The 19,607-nt window shown below is 39.1% G+C and overlaps 1 protein-coding gene across 7 annotated transcripts in view; it reads right to left on the bottom strand.

The window, feature by feature from the left end:
• Positions 1–19,607, bottom strand: part of pak1 (p21 protein (Cdc42/Rac)-activated kinase 1) — a 74,592-nt gene that overhangs the window by 26,913 nt on the left and 28,072 nt on the right. For 4 of the 7 annotated variants that reach the window (XM_044203328.1, XM_044203330.1, XM_044203329.1 and 1 more), the window contains 2 exons: positions 6,330–6,549; positions 665–759 (listed from right to left, as the gene is read on the bottom strand). In XM_044203328.1, the coding sequence (XP_044059263.1) occupies positions 665–759; positions 6,330–6,522 (288 nt within the window). In that variant the 5' untranslated portion in view covers positions 6,523–6,549. Of the gene's footprint in view, positions 1–664; positions 760–6,329; positions 6,550–8,847; positions 8,922–9,237; positions 9,259–9,754; positions 9,803–19,607 lie in introns of those variants that run through there. The other 3 variants (XM_044203326.1, XM_044203323.1, XM_044203325.1) reach the window with 3 other exon arrangements.

Below are 19,607 nucleotides of genomic sequence, written 5' to 3'. Positions count from 1 at the left end.
TGGGTCAGTCCATCACACACTCTCCTCCATTTCCTACTCCATCACTCCATCACTCTATCACTCCACACTCTATTCAGGTCTCATCTTTCAGTAATGTTAAACCATCATCTCATCCATCTGTCCATTGTCTCTGTGCCCTGCTCTGCTGTTGTTGACTCACTGAATTATATTTAGCTTGTGTTGATTTGAGTAAAAATGACAAATGTTTATGTGCATATAGACGTGTGTATAAGTGAGAAGCAGGAACTATGTCCCAGATTACAGAAAAGGAAGGAGTAGCTCAGTGAGCACACACACACACACACACACACACGCACACACACACAGTTTCACTCCCAGCTAAAGAGCTCGGTCAGGCGCATCAAGTGAGTCAGCTAAACAAGGCGTCTTTGTCTAATGTGATTATTTAAAAAGGTTCATTTGCCAAGTGTGTGCGTGTTTGTATCAAACACACAGACACACACGCACAGACACACACACACACATTTATACACACACTTGCATGCAACAATGAACATGGGTCCTTTGGTAAGCAATTAAAAAGTGATGTAAACATACCAGACGCACAAATACACACCACAGATGTACACTGCGGTTCCTTTAGGTAAATTTAGTAGTGTTACTACACACAGGGGAGCAAACACACAACACCACACACACTTACAGTAAACTCTCCAGTAACAGCATCAAAGCCGACATGGATGGTGTGTTCAAAATCAGACGGCAGAGAAATCTCTGGACGCTCCTTCTTCTTATAGGCTGAAAGAAAAAACAAAAAAATTGATTTTAAATCATTTCAGATTGTCTTAGGAAACATGAACACAGTAATAAACATGATGTGGTGTTTACAAGCCATAATCTGACTTCTTTAATTATACTTCTAGTTTTCAACCATAAGGACACAGGATTATCCAAGAATTAATTTCCCTTTATATTCAAGGTTTATGAGTGAAAAAGAGCATAAAAACAAAAGCATTTAGAGTCCTAACTTGGCTCTCAGAGGCTGCAGCCGAGATGCTTGTTGCACTACTTCAGTAATTAAACTGACTAACAGAAAATCTTAACTTCAACATCTTTAACATAAAAACAAACAAACAAAAAAAAAAAGAGATCCAGGTTCATTAAAATTCCTGGGAAAGTCTTAAATCCAGAGAGAAATAGTAAAAAGGAAAGGAGGAAGAAATACAGAGGCAGACAGAGAGGGAAAGCTACAGGAAACAGAGGGAAGAAAGAGGAAAATGAGAATGGAAAGAAGATGGAAAGAAAGAAATACAGAGAGAATCAGAGAAAAGACGACAAAGGGGACACCATATGTTGGAAACCATGTGAGGTGATCCTCTGGGAAATCATAACTCCACTGAGAATCACAGACAGCAGATCCCACTGGGAAGACTAACAACGATACAGGACCACCAGCTTCTCGCAAAGCATCATGGGTAATCCCGGTGTATGGAAGCGTACAGTGAGTTTGTCAACAAAATGGGTCGTTCTGTGTTTGTTCTCTGGAAACGTGCTGACGAATGTTTTAATACAGGGGTGTTGGCGTCCTGCTCAAGAGCACGTCAGAAGGGTGGACACTTGTCGAGTCAGTGGTTTTAACTAATAACAGACTGATATCTTCACCCATACTGATTATTCAGAATTTTTGATTTCAGATAGAATAGTATAAAATACAATACAATAAAATGTATTGTCCACCAGTGTAAAATTGTCTTTAGTTCATTAAAACATAAAAGCAGCACACGAACATGCAACATACAGAACAAATGTAGCATCAAAAAACACTAACAAAAACACTAAAAAAAGTATAAAACACAGTACACAAGAAAATTATACAAATCAGCACTAGTTTGAAATATGTTTATTTTCTTTCTGGTGGAGAGTTAGACAAGAAGATTGCAGAAGAAGCTACATACTGAATGGACAGATATGCGAGTGGTATAGATCTTCTCATTTAACTCGGAAAGAAAGCAATAAGTGCATTTCCCAAAATGTCAAACTATTACTTTAAAAAAGCATTAAACATTAAAACATAAAATAAAAAACTGTGAAGCAAGAATTATGGCTCAGTTCTTTTTGTTTAAAATCCTGATTGATGCTTGAATAAAAGGATTCTTATTTAATATTTAAGCAACCTGTCGCGCCTCCCAGACGTCAGCATCTCAAACTGAGGAAATAAAGGATGATAACTGTCAGGATGCTCGTAGCTTCATCTCTTGTCCTAACAGTATACAACTCAATAGCTACATATGTCGATAGCTATTGATAAAACTAATAATGATTTTTCAATAATGTGTTTTGAAACATGAACAAATCAAAAAAACAAAAGAAAGACATGTGCCAGTTTGTCCTAAATGAAATACATTCATAATTAATTATCAGCAGGTAAATCACAGATACTGATTCTTACAAACTTTGATATATCTGCCCGTAAATGTTGATAAAGCAATAATCTGTTTCTCCTGAGTTTAAACTGTCTTCTGGCTGAAGGATGGGGTCTCTCTGGACAGACCTACACACGCAGCACTTCTGTAATCAGCGTTAATGTTTGTAAATTTATCTTACTGATATCAGCCTCACTGTTTACTGTTCACTCTCCTACAGATGTATCAGAGCTGGATTAAGCTACTGCTAATGCTAACACGACATTTCCTACTGCTGCTGCTTCACATAAAAAGCATTTTAACTGAAACATGAAGTGGCTTTTATTGTGAAGCAGTCACAGGAAACAATGTATTGTCAATAAGGTTAGCAATAACAGTGATCCTTCATCAAAAGTGTGTCTACAAAACTAGACATGTTTCATCATTTCATCAGCTTGACATATGTTAATATATGTGAAGTATGAAATCTCAAGGATTACAACTTTAAAATTGTGGATCGGTCACATCGGGCTGATAATCAATCTGATTACAAAAGGTCAGTATTGGATCTGATACCAATACAGTATAAAGAAGCGGTGTATCACCAGCAGCATATCTGTGGCTGTACGGAGTCACTGTATGGATGATGGAACATAATAATTAGCAGGTTATTAGGAGACAACAAGGCCAAACTCATCTGTCTCCATGAGCAGACATGTATGTAAACATGATTATGTTTTTTTTATATAATGTCTACAACAACCCTTTGTTGTATGTGTTGTAAAGACTGAGGAAATGTTCCTCATTTCATTGAATGTTGTACATTGTAGGAGGAAGTGGTTGCCATGATTTTTTGTCTTCCTTTTTCGATTGTCAGTTTGTGGTCACTGAGCCTGTACTTGGTTAGGATCTGTTTCTGCTTTCTATCTCTGATAGTAGAGAGATATTCTGCTGATTCATAATCTCTTTTTAGGGCGAGATAACATTCTGATCTACTTTGGCTTTTAGTTTCTTCTTTCCAATGTTCCAAGTAGGTTTCATTACATTGCGTTATAATTTGGTTTACTCTGACGGGCGTTTGGAAAGCAGTGTTGTTGTGAGACTGGTCAGAGTGTGTCTGAGAGGGGGCAGTTAGTCTCGGCACCAACTGACATAGGGGACTCTTTTCTGGGCTCAGCTCTTGGGTTTGGAGGGTGTCTCGGGGGATGGATTTAAGGTGATTAAAACATGTGAGAGCTCTCTTTTGAATGTTAACTATCAGTGGGTATCGGGTATTCTGCTCTACATGCATTTGTTGGTGTTTTTCTGTGTACGTGAAAAATGTATCTGCAGAAGATTCTGTTGGATGTTTGTCCCAACAGGTATAGCTATGATGACTGAGTGGACCCCATACTTCACTACGATACAGCACAATGGGCTGGATGACACTATCAAATATTTTTATGCTGAATTTTAATTGGAATTTGGAAATTCTATATTTTCTCTTAATTGCATTCAGAGCTCTTCGAGCTTTTTCTTTTAGTGCATTCACTGCCATGTTGAAACTCCCTGATGCTGTTATGGTTATACCAAGGCAGGTATAACTCATACTATGTTCAATGATATGATTATTAATGGTAAACTAGTATTTGTTCTCCTGGCATCTGGGGCGTTTTTGAAAAATCTGGTCATTTCTTGCCACTGCCATGGCCCATGTCTTGGGCCCATCTGTAAGTAGGATTTAATTTATACAGCTTACTGGGTTCCCATTTTTGCAAACTCATTTGACCCGAGAGTTTAAAGAACACATTTATTTGGTTGAGGTCTGAAAGGGGCGATTGCTGTCTCACAGTGAATGCACTGATAGTGAAGGGGTCCATGTCAGTGATTTTGCGTAGTCTACTACACTAGACCCAAGAGCTGAGGAGTATGTGAATCTCCCTAAAGAGTCCCCCCTGAACCTACTGTTAACTATGTACAGGCCTAAGGCCCGACAGGTTAATGTTGTTCTTAGTTGGCACACCAAAAGTTTATTTTGTCATATTAAAGCTTTATTTATTCTATGAATTTTTTTAAGAAGGCCCAAAATAACAGAAAAACAGAAAAGTCTTTGAGTCTGCTACTGAAAAGCTGTCAAACTGATGTGAAAAAAGAACATGTATGTTAAGATGCTTCATTGAAATACAATTGTCCGCTGACGGCCACTTGTTAAATGAAACTTTGTTGTAGGAGACTCCATTATGATACTACATTACTATTATTTGACATTATGGGAGAGACAGCACTGACACAATAAGGCCGAGATAAAACACACTGGATACACTGGGAAACTGAGAGACTGGGTGCAGCTGTCACACTATAACCTACAATTACAATATTTATTTTTCAAGTTATGCTGAGCAGGCACGCTCTTCCTCATCACCGTCCTGCTTCATAGTTACAATTTTTACACTGTTCTACTTTTCTTGGTCTTTATTATACTACTAGTACGGTGGCCAGTTTAGGCCATTCTACATTGACTGGCCTCAGCTTTTATCAGGCTACTCTGTCAGCCTCAGTTGGTCTTAGGCTGAGCTGCACTTTGACTTTAGCATGCTAACGAAGGCATGTCTGTTAACACACATTCAGCGTTAACATTTCCATATTAACAGGGCTCCTCATTCCTTACCAGCACAAAGGATTTCTGCACCTCACTACACTTCTAATGGTTGAGATAAACAGTAGTTTCCTAAACAGACTTCAAAGAGCCTCAGAGAAGGTGCAGTGAGCTGAATTCTGCTGCAGAGCGTCTGATAGCATCTCTGACACAATAAGGCCAGACTGCTCTAATACACAGAGGGAGGCTGTGAGAAGTGGAAGCAGACACACTGAGGAGGTTTGAATGTGTTTACTGACTATTGATCGAGCTGTGTCTGATAATAAAAACATGCTATCTTGGACTATTTCTCAGTGATTTTTAATAAAACCTGGAGAAATGACGAATTTTAGCGCTGTTTTAAAAATGAGCTGTAACTGGTGTGATTCTGAAATGTGATGATGATAAAAAATGATGATGCATTTGGATGACTGGCCTAAAGTGGTTTGTTTGATTCAGGATCACATGTCTGCCTGTACTTGTTGATCTAACACTGCTGTTAAAATCTCTGTTGACAAAATGTTTTTTGTCTTTTGGTCCCTTAATGAAATGACAGTTAATGGAACAACTGATATTTTAAACTTTGTCTATTGTTTCTGTGCAATTTAGAAGAACACTATTTATAGTTCAGAAGGCTACAAGTTGCTGCCAATATGAACTACAAGGATAAAACAATCTTACAGTACCATTAGAGCAGAGGCTTTCAAACTGTGAGGTGTGCCTCCCCCTGGGGGGTGGGGGCGGAGGGGGCTCCATGAGCTGTCTGTCACACTGTGCATTTCAGAGGCAGGAAAGGCCCATACCACTGTACCATTGAGGAAACATTCATATAGACATTCAAAAGGTAATGAGGTCTCTGACGGGGGACCCGCAGTGTTAGACTTTCTAAACCTAAGTAAGTATGGTTTAATACCAAAGCCAAGCAGCGTCAGAGCCACATTAAACCAACAGGTTAAACCCAGATCAACACGTGTTGGCCAGTTCATAACAACCTCAAACACACTGAACCGAACACAGGTTTAGGTGCTTTTACAGGAGAGACACTTTGGAACCTGCATCATTTCACTAGTTCGGGATCTGGTATTTAATATTCTCACAGACATCTCTCCTACATGTAAAACTTTCTCTACTCTCACATGATTTTATGGTTTCAGAATTACTTGTTATCTGCACTAGTTGGATATTAAGTATACCAGAAATTCCTTTCAAAGGAGAGATGCAATAGGATGATTTGGGAGATTATAAACTATGTATACATATATTTTTGGGTGGCAGTAACTCAGTCTCAGTTTCAAAATAAAGAAAACAATCCCACAGTTCACACACTGTCACACAGTGATCTCAGTACTCACTCTTATCGCCCCCTCCGGTCAGGATGAATCGGATCGAGCGATCTTTCTTCTTCTTGTCTTCTGGGTTTGGTGGGAGGGGCTTGGAGCCATGGTTGAGGGGGGTGGGGTCCTTGTTACTGGAGCCAATCATGGTGCTGGTGTTCCTCATGGGCGGAGCTGGGGGCTTGTCCTCGACCTCCCCATTATCAGACATCTTCAGCTAGGCTGCAGCTGGCCGCTCCTGCACAAAAACACACCAATCACAGAATTAGGCAGGGTGAGCAGCAGGAAAATCAACCTGTCATAGACGAGCTTAACTGATCAAAAAAATCTCCAATAGGGATATTAGGGCTGCTAGTAACAATTATTCACATTATTGATTATTTTCTCGAATATGTAAAAACAAAAGTTCAAAAGCCCAAAGTGACTCCTTCAAATGATGATTCAAAATTATTTTGTGTCACCAACAATAAAAAAAACTCAAACGCTCAATTTACAATGATACAACACAGAAGAAAGCAGAATTACTTGTACTTAATAAATGACTTAAACCATTAATCAATTATTGGGTATTGACAAATCAATTAATTTAGCACTATTAGAATCCATGTAGACTTTGTTAGCATGCACAATTATATTTCCTCCTGAAAGCCGTGTTCTATTCTATTTTAGCTTAATTTTATCTTCTATTTTATTTTACTCTTAAAATTGTATTTAATATTGTCTTGTGTTTCTTTTATATCTTGTCTCAATGCATTTTATGTCTTATGTAAAGAAGTTTAAATTGCCTTGCTGTCGAAAGGTGCTACACAAAATTAAACTGCCTTGCCTTTAAGAAAGAAAGAAAGAAAAGTTTCCATTTGCTCACTGAGTGACCTGTTTGATCTACAAACACTATGCTAAACCATGGTGTGGGTGTGTGTGTGTGTGTGCTGACTCAGACCTAAATGTTGTGAGAAGGAAAAGAGCAACTTTCTGCCTGGTCAAAAGATGACACTGATGTCATTGACATCATGCTTTCTCTAGCCCCTTACCCTAACCTTAACATTAACCCAATTGTAACCTGTACCCTAAAACAAAGTCTTAGCCCTCAAAAAGCAGTCTCTAGGTTAAAGTCCCCACCGGGATATAAGAACATGAAACACACACACATACACACACACACACACACACACTCTGTGTTGGGTAAGTACAACCTGGAATATGAACACACAGCTGAGAGGCAAAGAGAGACATTTTAATGACTGGTTTTGTCACAACACCCTCATGCAAAAATACACACAATTAAACACAGCAAGCTAACCTGCTCTGCTAAATGCTCCAGTGGACACAGAGTCCCACGAGTCTATTTGGGTCAGAGCTACAGAGAATCAATCAACACACACACACACACACACAGACTTATTAGGGATGTTGATGATTCATCAATGATCTATTAATCCCCATAAAGATTTGTCAAGAATATTTGAACTGACAACATAGAGTCCTGACAGTATCGGGTCCCTGCAGGTGTTTTCAGCAGCTACAGTATCATTATAGAAATACTGGGCTCAGCAGAGGAAACAGCTTCCTACTTGCTGTTGTGATGTTCTGTGCCTCCACCTTGTCCATACTTTGTTATATCACGTCAGCCCCTGGTACATTATATTATATTATATATACTGTATATATATATATTTAAATTATTCACTATGACTAAAATAATATATCGACACTGAAAGACTACTGAATGTTATGTTTCTAAAGTATGTGTGCATTTCTGAGTTGACCAAAATCCACATTAAGGTACTTTTAATGTGGACCTGTTCCATGCCATCATTCCTCTGAACGTATTTGAGAATTTCCCATGATGCACAAGGCAGCAGTGCCAGCTCTACTCTGGTATTCACGAGTGTCACACAGCTCAGTCTGCTGTCTTCTCCCGCCCCAGACACATCGAACCATTGAGAGGAGTCAACGATCTCATGTGGCTTTTAGTGTGAAGAGAAACTGCACCAAGGGGAAAACGTTTACCGACTCATCCACTGATTTGGACCAGAGCAAACAAACTAGATTTGAAAACACCCTGAGATATCCTGACTTTTAGTCCCTAGTGTGAGTCAAGCTCCATAAACACTGGATCCTAAACTTCCCATAATGCAACTGAATACTGCAGCATCTTTTATTAGGATTCCCAAGCTGAGATAACATCTGACAACATCATCAAGGTTATTTTCTCAGACTTGACAAAGCTCCTCCAGAGCTACAGAAGACATCATACAACTGTTCACAAGCTTGGTACTACTCAACATGACTAAACTGATCTTCATGTATAAAATCAGTGTCCCTTTAATATTTGAGAGAGCTGTGTATTTTACAGCACAAAACAAAAGACTAAAAAGATCGCTAAGAGAACTTATAAAAAGCTTGTGTCTGTGTAGGTGGCGTTCCAGTCAGCCAAATTAAAACTCAATTCTCACTGTGTGTCTCTTTCTGCAGATATGAGTTTTTCCTCACAAAACTTCAGAAATGTGTTTACAACAACAATGGTAAAACTTACCACTGAGCTGAGTTTTCATCAGCAGCTGCTCTGTTTGCAGAGGTGTGATAGCATCATGCATATGAAAACTAGGGCTGCATGATATGGTAAAAAAAAAAAAAAATCATTGTGTGATTATTTTGACAGATATTACAGATATTATTATGTGATTTATGATTAGTGGGAATGATCATTTTAGCATTACAATTTTCATTTTCACTGAAAAAAACCATTCAAATCAGAACAGATTTTCTTCAATTTGGAGAACAAGATTAGTAGGCCAGGGCATCTCTGCAGCACTTCATTATAAAGCTGTTTTGTCACAGATTTTATCTTTATCAAAACATTGCAGCGTCTAAAAGTCGGATATTGCACTTGGCCATATTGCGATTTCAATTATATGTCAATTACCTGTGTAGCCCTAGTGAAAACCTGAAAAAATTAACAAGAAAATGTGAAAAAAAAACAAAATTTCTTCTTTATATATTTCCTATACATAATGAGCGAAGAAAACATCAACATTTTAATGTAACAATTCATCGCTTTTAACATTTTATTAACAGATGTATTACTGTTCTCAGGGAGAGGAGAGTTTGGCTTCACGCTGAAGTTATAAGTTATAAGCAGAGAAATGACCAAGACTGTACAATGAAATCAGTATTTTTCTGCTTTTTTGGAAGCCATTCGCAAAACAAGATATGGCCTAAAACACAATAAAAACTGTATAAATAGACTGGAAAGTAAAGTAAGCAGGGAAACAAGCAGAAACACCTACTGTCTGTGCTTGAACAAACTTTTAAGGAGATTCAAACAGAGCTGAACGAAGAGACGAGAAGAGTTCACCTCACAGATTCAGCCTCAAAGATAATTTTTCAAAAACCCAGTTTTCACTTAAAATCCCCTTCACAAAGCAGCAGGCATATCTTACCTTAGCAGAGAGAGTCACACATGTTTACAGCTTCAAGTCGATCTACAAAGAAACAACAACAACAGCAACAAAAAAAGAAATAACTCTATATGAAGAGAAAATGTTGGGTCTACTGAAAGTTAAAGGAGAGTGACAGAGTGCGAGGCTCTGTCTGCCTTTTGACCAACCCTGCCTCCCATAGACAGTGATGTCACAAGGTGAGTCACACGAGGAAGTGGGAAATATAGCAAACACTTACACACACACACACACACACACACACACACACACACACACACACACACACACACACTATCAAACACGCACGCAGAGATTCCGGAAAACTAAAAGTAATCTCTGAACACACAAAGACACACAACTGTATATTGTGTCTGCTGGGTAAAAAGACACACACACACACACACACTCACACACTATGTCACACAAACGTAAAGAGGTGGCGTCACACAAACAAACAATCACTGTTTACATGGAAGTGATGGCCCCTTTGTTGTCTGTTGATCTAAAACACACGTCACACACAAACACATGTATTTATCTTTACACACAAACACACACACACAATTGCTGAAACGGAATCATAGCCTAAAACCACCTTTAAAACTTAAAATAGCCTCTTTAAAAATAGCCTGACAGTAACATTATAAATCTTTGTCTTTAACACACACACACACACACACACACACACACACACGACAGCAGAGGTCTCATATTTCGCACACTGCTGTCAGTTTCAGCAGAGCCTTGTTATCAAACAAACCCACACACTGTCTGCTACATGATACACACACACACACACACACACACACACACACACACACACACACACACACACACAGAGAGACACAAATTGACCTTCTAAAAATGATTACCAGAGGATGAATAACGCGAGTTTCACAACAGTCAGAGGGTTTTCCCAACCAGAGACTCTGTGCTTAAAATAAGATGCAGTCATCTTTCCCTGAGAATTGAGCAAGGCACTAAACCTTCCTGCTTCCAGTTTTCCCCTGACCTTTGACCCCTCATCATACTTTCATCTCATCACTGACGTGTAGTGTTGCACATGTGGTCACATAACAGTGATTTACACATGTATCGAGGGTGAAGCAGCGATTTTTAGTCAAAAAGTAGTGTACATGCTGTGAAGACTATAGCTACACCAACACATCTGATATATCGGCCAATATTAGCTTATTGCAAATATATCACATCAGTGTATAAGTCAGCTGATCGGTAAGACATGCCAAAGATACTGTACGTTTGAAGTTATTTAGAAACAGTGTCTCCATTACATAGTTTGTCCACTATAGAGTACCAACAAGTTTATTTTTACATAGCTCAGTACATATCGTTGATCTAATTCTTTAATAACCTAATTTAAGAGATCCTTATCAATATATGCGTTTGTTATTTGCTGGTTGTCAGCCAGTATATCACTATCCAGTTTTTAAAAACCCAGTATCAGTTGGGATATAATGGACATGATAATGTGACCATTTTTGAGGTCACCTATATACACACATTTTCACTATTATCTCACTTTTTGACCGACTAACATGACAATAACATGCAAGGCAATATGACGAAAGAAAAGGATATATTTATATGATATATTTCTGAGTGAAACATAATGTGTGGCTGTGGGGTTTAGTTATGAGAGGGACTTAAATCAAACCCTTAACATGTGATTGGATGGCTAAAAAGTGAGTGTGGCTTAACAATTACAGCGCAATACAGCGCTGCAGAGGACTCTTCACCTCCACACACACCTCCCTCAACCATTTTGTTAGATCAGGAGGAGGATAACAGTTAAATGAACAAATTAGACATTAATCACATTCTTTGGAAATGTAAACAAAGTCTTTACCAGCTGAAATCCAAACACACACCCACTACTATGATATTGCTCTGCTAGCTACCCACTAGCTAACGGTCAAGTGCACTTTTACAGCTTTCCCCACCCGTTTTGTGTCAAGTCCCGCCCTACTGTGCTGTGATTGGCTAGCTCGTTACTTCGATGCATCCTTGTGATTGGATGCTAGCTCCACTGTTTTTTCTGTCGAATTTTTTCTGTCGAAGTCCCGCTAGCAACACTAGTGACACTACTGATGTTGATGATAATGTAATAATAATACAAATATAAATATATTATAAATCCTTATGCAACTCAGTTTAACTCTATGCAATTTAACCCCTTGTTCATCTAACATTTGCTTCTCAGCAAATCATGTATTCATACCCATAACGTTGCTCAATGAACATATTACACTCAATCTTGAACCATGTGTTGCTATCGAGAAAAACAAAGGGTTAGAGAACTGTATAAGACAACACAATTATTTAAAATTAAGGCATGTCAGTTAAAATAACATATGTTATTTTATCTAGGGAAAAGGCTATTCTTATTATCTTAATGTATGCCCCTCAGAAGTATTAGTGTCAGTGTGGTAGATTAGATCTTTCCTATTTCGTAATAAAGACCAACTAGAAAATGAATGCTATAAGTCACAGGCGAGGGAGCACCTAGGATCTCTATCATCCCAGAGGCACAGCTGCACTCACAGTTAGCATCTACTCACAAGGACGCGTCGAAGTAACGAGTACTAGCCACTCACAGCACAGTGGGAAAAAAACAAACAGCTTTACAGAATATGATGGGCGGGGTTAGCTAATCACCGCAAATCACATGTCACACAAAATGATTTCTTTGACACATATTTAGCACATAACAAGAGATAAAAGAACTATTAACAAAAGGGACCCAGGATTAGAACTTGGAAAATGTATTTTTAATTTTACTGTGTCTTTAAGAAATATGATGAGTAACATGACGAGGCAACATAACGTAACATGAAGCAAACCTTTACATCGTGAATCTGCACCCATCAAACACAACCTGACAAAAAACAGCACAGCAACCAATGGATCAACAACAAACATCAAACACAACACACCAACACAAACAGTCTTTACTGTGTGTAGAGACAGACACACAGCAGCGGTGTGTGTGTGTGTGTGTGTGTGTGTGTGTGTGTGTGTGTGTGTGTGTGTGAGAGAGACTGTCTCTCTGACTGATGAGAAAATATCACAGTGTCAGAGACCTTATATGATATCTTGAATTACAACACACACACACACACACACACACACACACACGATGATTACAGTGTGTCTCGGTGAGTCACAAATTGTAGGGGCTGTCATGGCCGACCAATCCATTTCTCTAGCCGATAACTTTCTCATTCTTCATCTCCTCCGCTTTGCTTCTTTTCCTCTCCCTTTCCTCAATGCCTTCCCTTTACTTTCTGCTTCATCCATCTCTCCTATTCCATCTTCCCATGTTTTCTTTTTCTCTCTGTCTACTCTCACCTCCTTTATTTCATCCTTCTTCTCCCTCACTCCACCTCTTTTTCTTTTTTAGAAAAATCTTTATTGAGTTTAACAAGTTATAATTTGCAAGGCGAAACACCCATGTTAAATATAAACATAGATGCAGTCAAAAGGTAATAATATAAAGTGCTAAGTAATAAGTGCTTAGAGATATCAGTGTCTATATTAGTGAGTCTGTGAGCGCCTCCCTGTTTGCATATGTCCTCTGCTCCCCATCATAGTGAATCATGACCCACATTACTCTGAATGTTCAGCCAGAGAAACAGAGACTCTCTGCAGCTCTGAATCTATTTGTTATTTAAATCCAACGACACAGCATAACAAGCTGTAAACACAACATCTGACATATTATTACCATATAAGATTGTTATGGCAAAAATGTTAGCCGACAGTTGCATTTTTCCATATCCAGCAGACACAGAGCAACATATTGGACTCATCTTTGTGTCCACCTGATGAATGCAAGTCTAATATTCACTCTTCATTTAGCGGTTTTTGGTCTCTACCAACTGCTGAGGGAAATATCTGGCTTTTTAGCAGCTAAATACTCCACTATGTTCACCAGCTGGTCTCTAACATTGTTTGCGTGCTGAGCAGGCAGTGTACAGTGGCTTTATCAGAACATTTTTGATCGTTAGGATCAACTCGTGACATCTCTACTGAAAACAGCGGCCTGCTGTTGCTGGAAATAGGGTTGAATAGGGTGAAAGTGGAGGTAAGGGCCAAAATTACAAAAAAAGCTGTAAGATGATCAAACAATCCGTAGAACTGTAGAGTCAGGTGATAATTCTCTGTGTGTTTTCACTTTAACAAACCCCTTTTACATTACAGTCATCTGATCCGTATTTACTATAAAAATGTTGATTAGTGTAGCTTTTAAATGGAGAATCATTCAGTTCGTATTTTATCCTCTCATGTCTTCATCACAACAGCTCACTAGCAGCTTTTAAAACGTGATATCAAGTCTCTGGAAAAACACATTACTGCTGCTGGGATCACATCTCTCTGAAATGTACCAGAGCTTCATCATAGATACATACACACACACAGACAGATACTGTATGTGTTCATGTCTGTGTACAGAGACTTACATTATGCACACACACACACACACACACACACACGCACATACATATCTTAAGAGACAGTTGCCATTAAATGTCAGCACTTCCTGGAAACGCCATGTCAGCCTCTGCAGCCACGTTTACTGGAAGAAGACTTTACATACACACACACACACACACACACACACACACACACACTAGTGCATGTCATTGCATTTTAAACACAGCACAGTCTTCACTATCTCCTCCTGTACTGCATCCCTTTATACCTGCTGTCCGAGCAAAAATTTACTAGAAAGAAAATCTGAAATGTTTGTTGAATTGCCAAAAGATTGCGATGGTTTGGATCACTGTAGTATGACGGTGTAGTCCCTCATTCGTCCAGGAGTGTTCTATTGTAGAAAAGATTTCAGTCGTAGTCGTCTGGACAGAATCAAGACGTTTCGGCTCCCATCCGGAAGTCATAGCCTGGGCCATCTTGGAAACTATTAGGTCAGTTTCAGGTGAAACTAGCTATTAACAGATACTCAGGCAGATTCCTTCCCTGAGGGCAGGGCTTATGTAACAGTGTAAGAGTAGCTTAAATTTCTAATTCCCGTCCCATTTCTTCACAATTGAGAATGACTTCCGGATGGGAGCCGAAACGTCTTGATTCTGAAAACAGTGTCCAGATGACTGCGACTGAAACCTTTTCTACGATCACTGTCGTATGTAGTTTTACACAATACACCATCACATGCAACTGGTCAACAGTCTGATTAGTTAAGTTTTTATGATGCATCCTGAAGGCCAAGTGCTTCCTATTTTTTTTCCCCTCTTTCTTTACATGGTATTTGTCCTCTGTTCATTTTCCAAGATGCATCAATTAGCTAGTCGTGCTAAAGTTGGGTTTGTTGATTTATATGAAAGCTCAGACAGCACCAATAAAGACAGTAGTATTGTACAAGTATATAAAACAGCCACATGAACGTCTCTGATGCACATTTCCCAACATACAGCCTGTAGAGGCATGTTCCAGCCTTTAGATGGATCAAATACTTCTAAATGGAAAATGGAAAAAGCAAAGTGGAAATGCAACTACGAGGCATTAGAGATGGACTACAGACCTCAAGAGGTGGTCTGAAACATCTAGTAGTTGATTAATCTATTCGATAGATTCAATATATATCGATTAACAGAAAATTAATTGGCAACTATTTTAATAATAGATAAATCATTTAAGTCATTTGTCAAGCAAAAGCACCAAATGTTGGATGGTTCCAGCCTCTCAAATGTGAGAATTTGCTGGTTTTCCTTATGTTACATTATACATAGCGAAAGTCTTTGGATTTTGGACTGTCAGAAATACACACAAGAGAATAATGTAATAAATAATCAGATTAATTGATAATTACAATAATCATTAGTTGTAGCCATAGACCAGAGTGTGTTATAACATATCTGGATTTTATCTCTAGGGAGACACATGAAGTGAAAATGGGCCAAACTGTCTCAGTTGTATTTCACAGGTATCCCATTTGCGTGGGTGCTGTTTAACAAACCAGCCTTTATATATGGTATGTTTGTACACATCTGGGTACAGATTTGTGTTTGATTTGACAGCAGAATAATTCTGCTAATATTCTTTTTTGCTGCAACACACACACACACACACACACACACACACACACACACAAGGGTGGTTCCCTCTCTGCCTCCATCCTTGTTTAACATTTAGCTGAGCTTGCATGCACAGCAGGGGGGTCCACCACCAGTTGTAGCCCAGGAGAGTTCAGTGTCTCTGGGCATGGCTAGGCCACAGATCCCCTGCCTACTCCTGGAGCTCCCGCTGTTACAACACACTCACTTAACACTGTGGGACGCTCAGTGCACATATGGCAATAACAACCTGTGTGTGTTTGTGTGTGTGGAGTGAGGCCGGAGATAAATAAGAGACATGAACAGGAAGAGACAAAGAGAAAAAGAGACAGAGACAGATGAAAGGCGAGATGGAGACGTTACCGCGGCCTGCTGGCCAAAAACACAACAAAAGAACAAAAGAGGAAGAAAGACGAGGAGTCAACGGCATCTGATTTCTTCTGAACACTGGAACCCCTGTAACAGCAGAGTGAAGTAAAGACATAAACTGCAGAGAGACTGAACAGGTTTGACTGATTAGTGAAGGAAAGACCAGAGAAGAAAGAGGGGTGTAAGTGATAAGGAGAGATCAAATTTTGTCTCGTCTGTCAGCAGTCGACTCCAACATCATGTCGTCATGGTAATGACACAAACCCCAAGGCCCAGACTTCAAATGTATATTTTAACATATTTTATAGACCAGACTTGACAGCATACATACACACATATATATGGATACATGAGCAAATCCCAGTGTACACGCACAACCTCGCACACAAAATCTATTTTCATGTTCAAATGCATAGTCTCCACACACACACACACACACACACACACGTCCCAACCACACCCATTATAATTTGGGTCTTTGAAGTTCCGACCTCGGGAGAGTCCCTGGTTTACACTGTTCATCCTGGCTGTTCTTCTGTATTCAAGACATTTTTAATCTCCATTTGGCCTGACTGATATAAAACTGTATTCAACTCAGTTTATTTACTTATTTTTTATCATAACGCTACTTTGCTTTAGGATACGTTATTAAAAGGATTTTAGATTTTTCTTATTGTCAGCACATTATTACAACAAGTACTGTGTGTGTATCAAAGCCTGATATATCTTATACCTCTGAGCCATAGGGCTCCATTGTTGCCCAAAAACTATTAAAAACACATCACTGAGCCACACTGTTGCACTGCGTGACATGTTCCTTCATTACTATGAACACACACATTGTAGTTTATTCTGACTCTGTCCCACACACACCGTCCTGCTGCCACAAATACTCACTAGAGCCCCAAATGTGGATTAATCCACCGCTGAAAATAGTCCCCAACAAATGCACTATTTCCTCCTGTTTGAGTAACGTAACTTTCATAACAGAGCCTTTGTTTTTTTTTTGTTTTCTTAAGTGAAACTTTACATTTGTTACCACTTTTTAAAGATTTACGTCTTCAGTAGTAATAGTAACCAATGGGCTTGGAGCTGAGAGCCACAGACAGGAAGTCAGAAACTAACTCATTGTTGGTTTCGGTCTTTTGTTTGTTAATGATAAGGACACCATAGAATAACACAGGGCGTATAGACAGATATTTTATTAGTAAACAGTACTGGAAGTTTCTGCAAAAAACACAAGTACCACTCCCACACACACACACACACACACACACACACACACACTTCACTTTCATTAATTATCAATCACATATGAGAAGCAGAGAGTGTGTGTTTTAAGGCTGTTCAGCGCAAACCTTGAGAGTCTTTTGTCAGGTGGCAATCCGTGTGTGTGTGTGTATGTTTTTGTGTGTGCATGTTTGTGTGTGGTAGAGAGACAGATGGTAATTTTGAAGAGGAGAATGTGGCCAAACATAAAATAAAGGATTGACGAGGAGAAAGCGAGAGAAGAGGAGAGGGGGATGGTGGTTTTCTTCTGCATGAACGAAGGACATGACAAGCCTGGTTGGGATGGGGTGAGAGACACAGAGAGAGAGAGAGAGCGAGAGAGAGAGCGAGAGAGAGCGCGAGAGAGAGCGAGAGAGAGAGAGAGAGAGAGACAAGTATAAAATAAGAGAATAAAAGTAGAACTAAATAAAGCAAAGATTATTAAGCAGAGAAAAGAGCGAGAGAGGGTGAGGATAAAGAGACGGAGAGAGTGCATGACCAAATAACAGACTGTATCTTAGCAGGAGGCGTGTACACACAAACACACCCACACACTCACTTCAGTAGATCAGTTGGTGTTCAGTGCCTTGCCCGAGGGAACGTCAACTGCAGAGCATAATCTGTTCAGATGTCAAATTCCCTTCATTTTACCCAAAATCCTTTGTGTTTCAGGGTCGCTCCCTGTAGTCGGATCAGATAACGTGCTCACTCCAAAGGAGCACATCTCTTGTGTTAGACAACTTTTCAATTTTCAGGTGTCTGAGTCATTATTTAGTGCTTGAATTGTATTTTTCTCACCTCAGTGTGTCTGTAGGGTCCATTTTAGAGTTGAAACAATTAGTCAGATGATCGATAAGTAATTTTTCAAGCAGCTTCTGAACTGTGAGGATTTGCTGCCTTTCACTGTTTCAGGAAATTTTATAGACCAAATGATTAGTGGATTAATCAAGAAAATAATCTGCAGATTAATCAATAATGAATATAATCGTTAGTTGCAGCCATAGTCCATTAACTTCGAATTAAGATTGTTTAGGACCTTTTAATGTTGATTTGAATAGAAAATAAGACTATCACTAAGAACAACAGCTGCTAGCCAATCAGAAAGTATGACTGGTTAAATCTCTATACTATCTAAGGCCTTGAATTTAACATTATTTCAGACATTTCAAGACCTTTCCAGGAAATACAGCTAGATAAACACATCAGAACATGTTGACCATAAACGCAACCTAAAACTACAACACAGATCAGAAATGTCTCCTGTATTCACACAGCAGATGAAGTATTTCTCAAACCTTTTCGCTCTGTTATATGAAAGTGATCACGTTGGATTTGTGGTATTCTGGCCTTAATAATCAGGGTGCTCTCGTGGCATTGGTGTAACCCATGGTGCAGTTGTCCAATGTGGAACCTAAAGAGCAAACTAACAACACAGCAAAGCAGCATCTAGTCATCATGTGAAAGCCTGAGTGACTGAGGAGGTAGATAAACCTTACACAGCCATGTTTCATGTAGCAGTCACAGCGGGTTGACGTGGTCTGCATGTGTTGCTTTGTAAGTGACATTACGTTCACTTTAAAGTATGATAGGAGCATCCAGACTGAGCCGCATCTCCAAAAAAAATCCACTTTAGTTGAATTTCAGACCACCAGGATGTGGTTCAAGTTTCCATGTGGTTTTTGTAGCCGTCCAGATTCAAGCAACCTGATACCTGAATCTGAATACGCAAAAAATCTGATTTGGGGCCATAGTCTTAACAGAACCAAACAGCCACAGCTGGGCCATAATTCAATAGTTTTGTTTTTCATTTCTCCATATTATTGAATTATTATTTTATTATTATTTTTTTTTTTTTTGGCCTTTATTTACAGTGCAGCTGAAGATAGACAGGAAAGGGGGAGAGAGAGAGGACGACACACAGCAAAGGGTCGAAGCAAGAACCCAGGCCGGGCAAATGGGGCGTGCGAGCCACCAGGGGGCCCCCATAATTTTGTATTCTGACAAAATTCTCATATCAAGATAATGCGATTCAGTTTTTACTGTTCATTTTTACTACAATATTTCACAACATGACATCTTAAACACTTGAAAATGACAGGTTTTGTAGTAAAACGCAAAAATAA

Source organism: Siniperca chuatsi, linkage group LG7, assembly GCF_020085105.1.
Source record: "Siniperca chuatsi isolate FFG_IHB_CAS linkage group LG7, ASM2008510v1, whole genome shotgun sequence".
NCBI classification, from domain to species: Eukaryota; Metazoa; Chordata; class Actinopteri; order Centrarchiformes; family Sinipercidae; genus Siniperca; species Siniperca chuatsi.
Note: the sequence above shows the minus strand (reverse complement) of the source record. Positions and strands in the feature narration are given on the sequence as shown.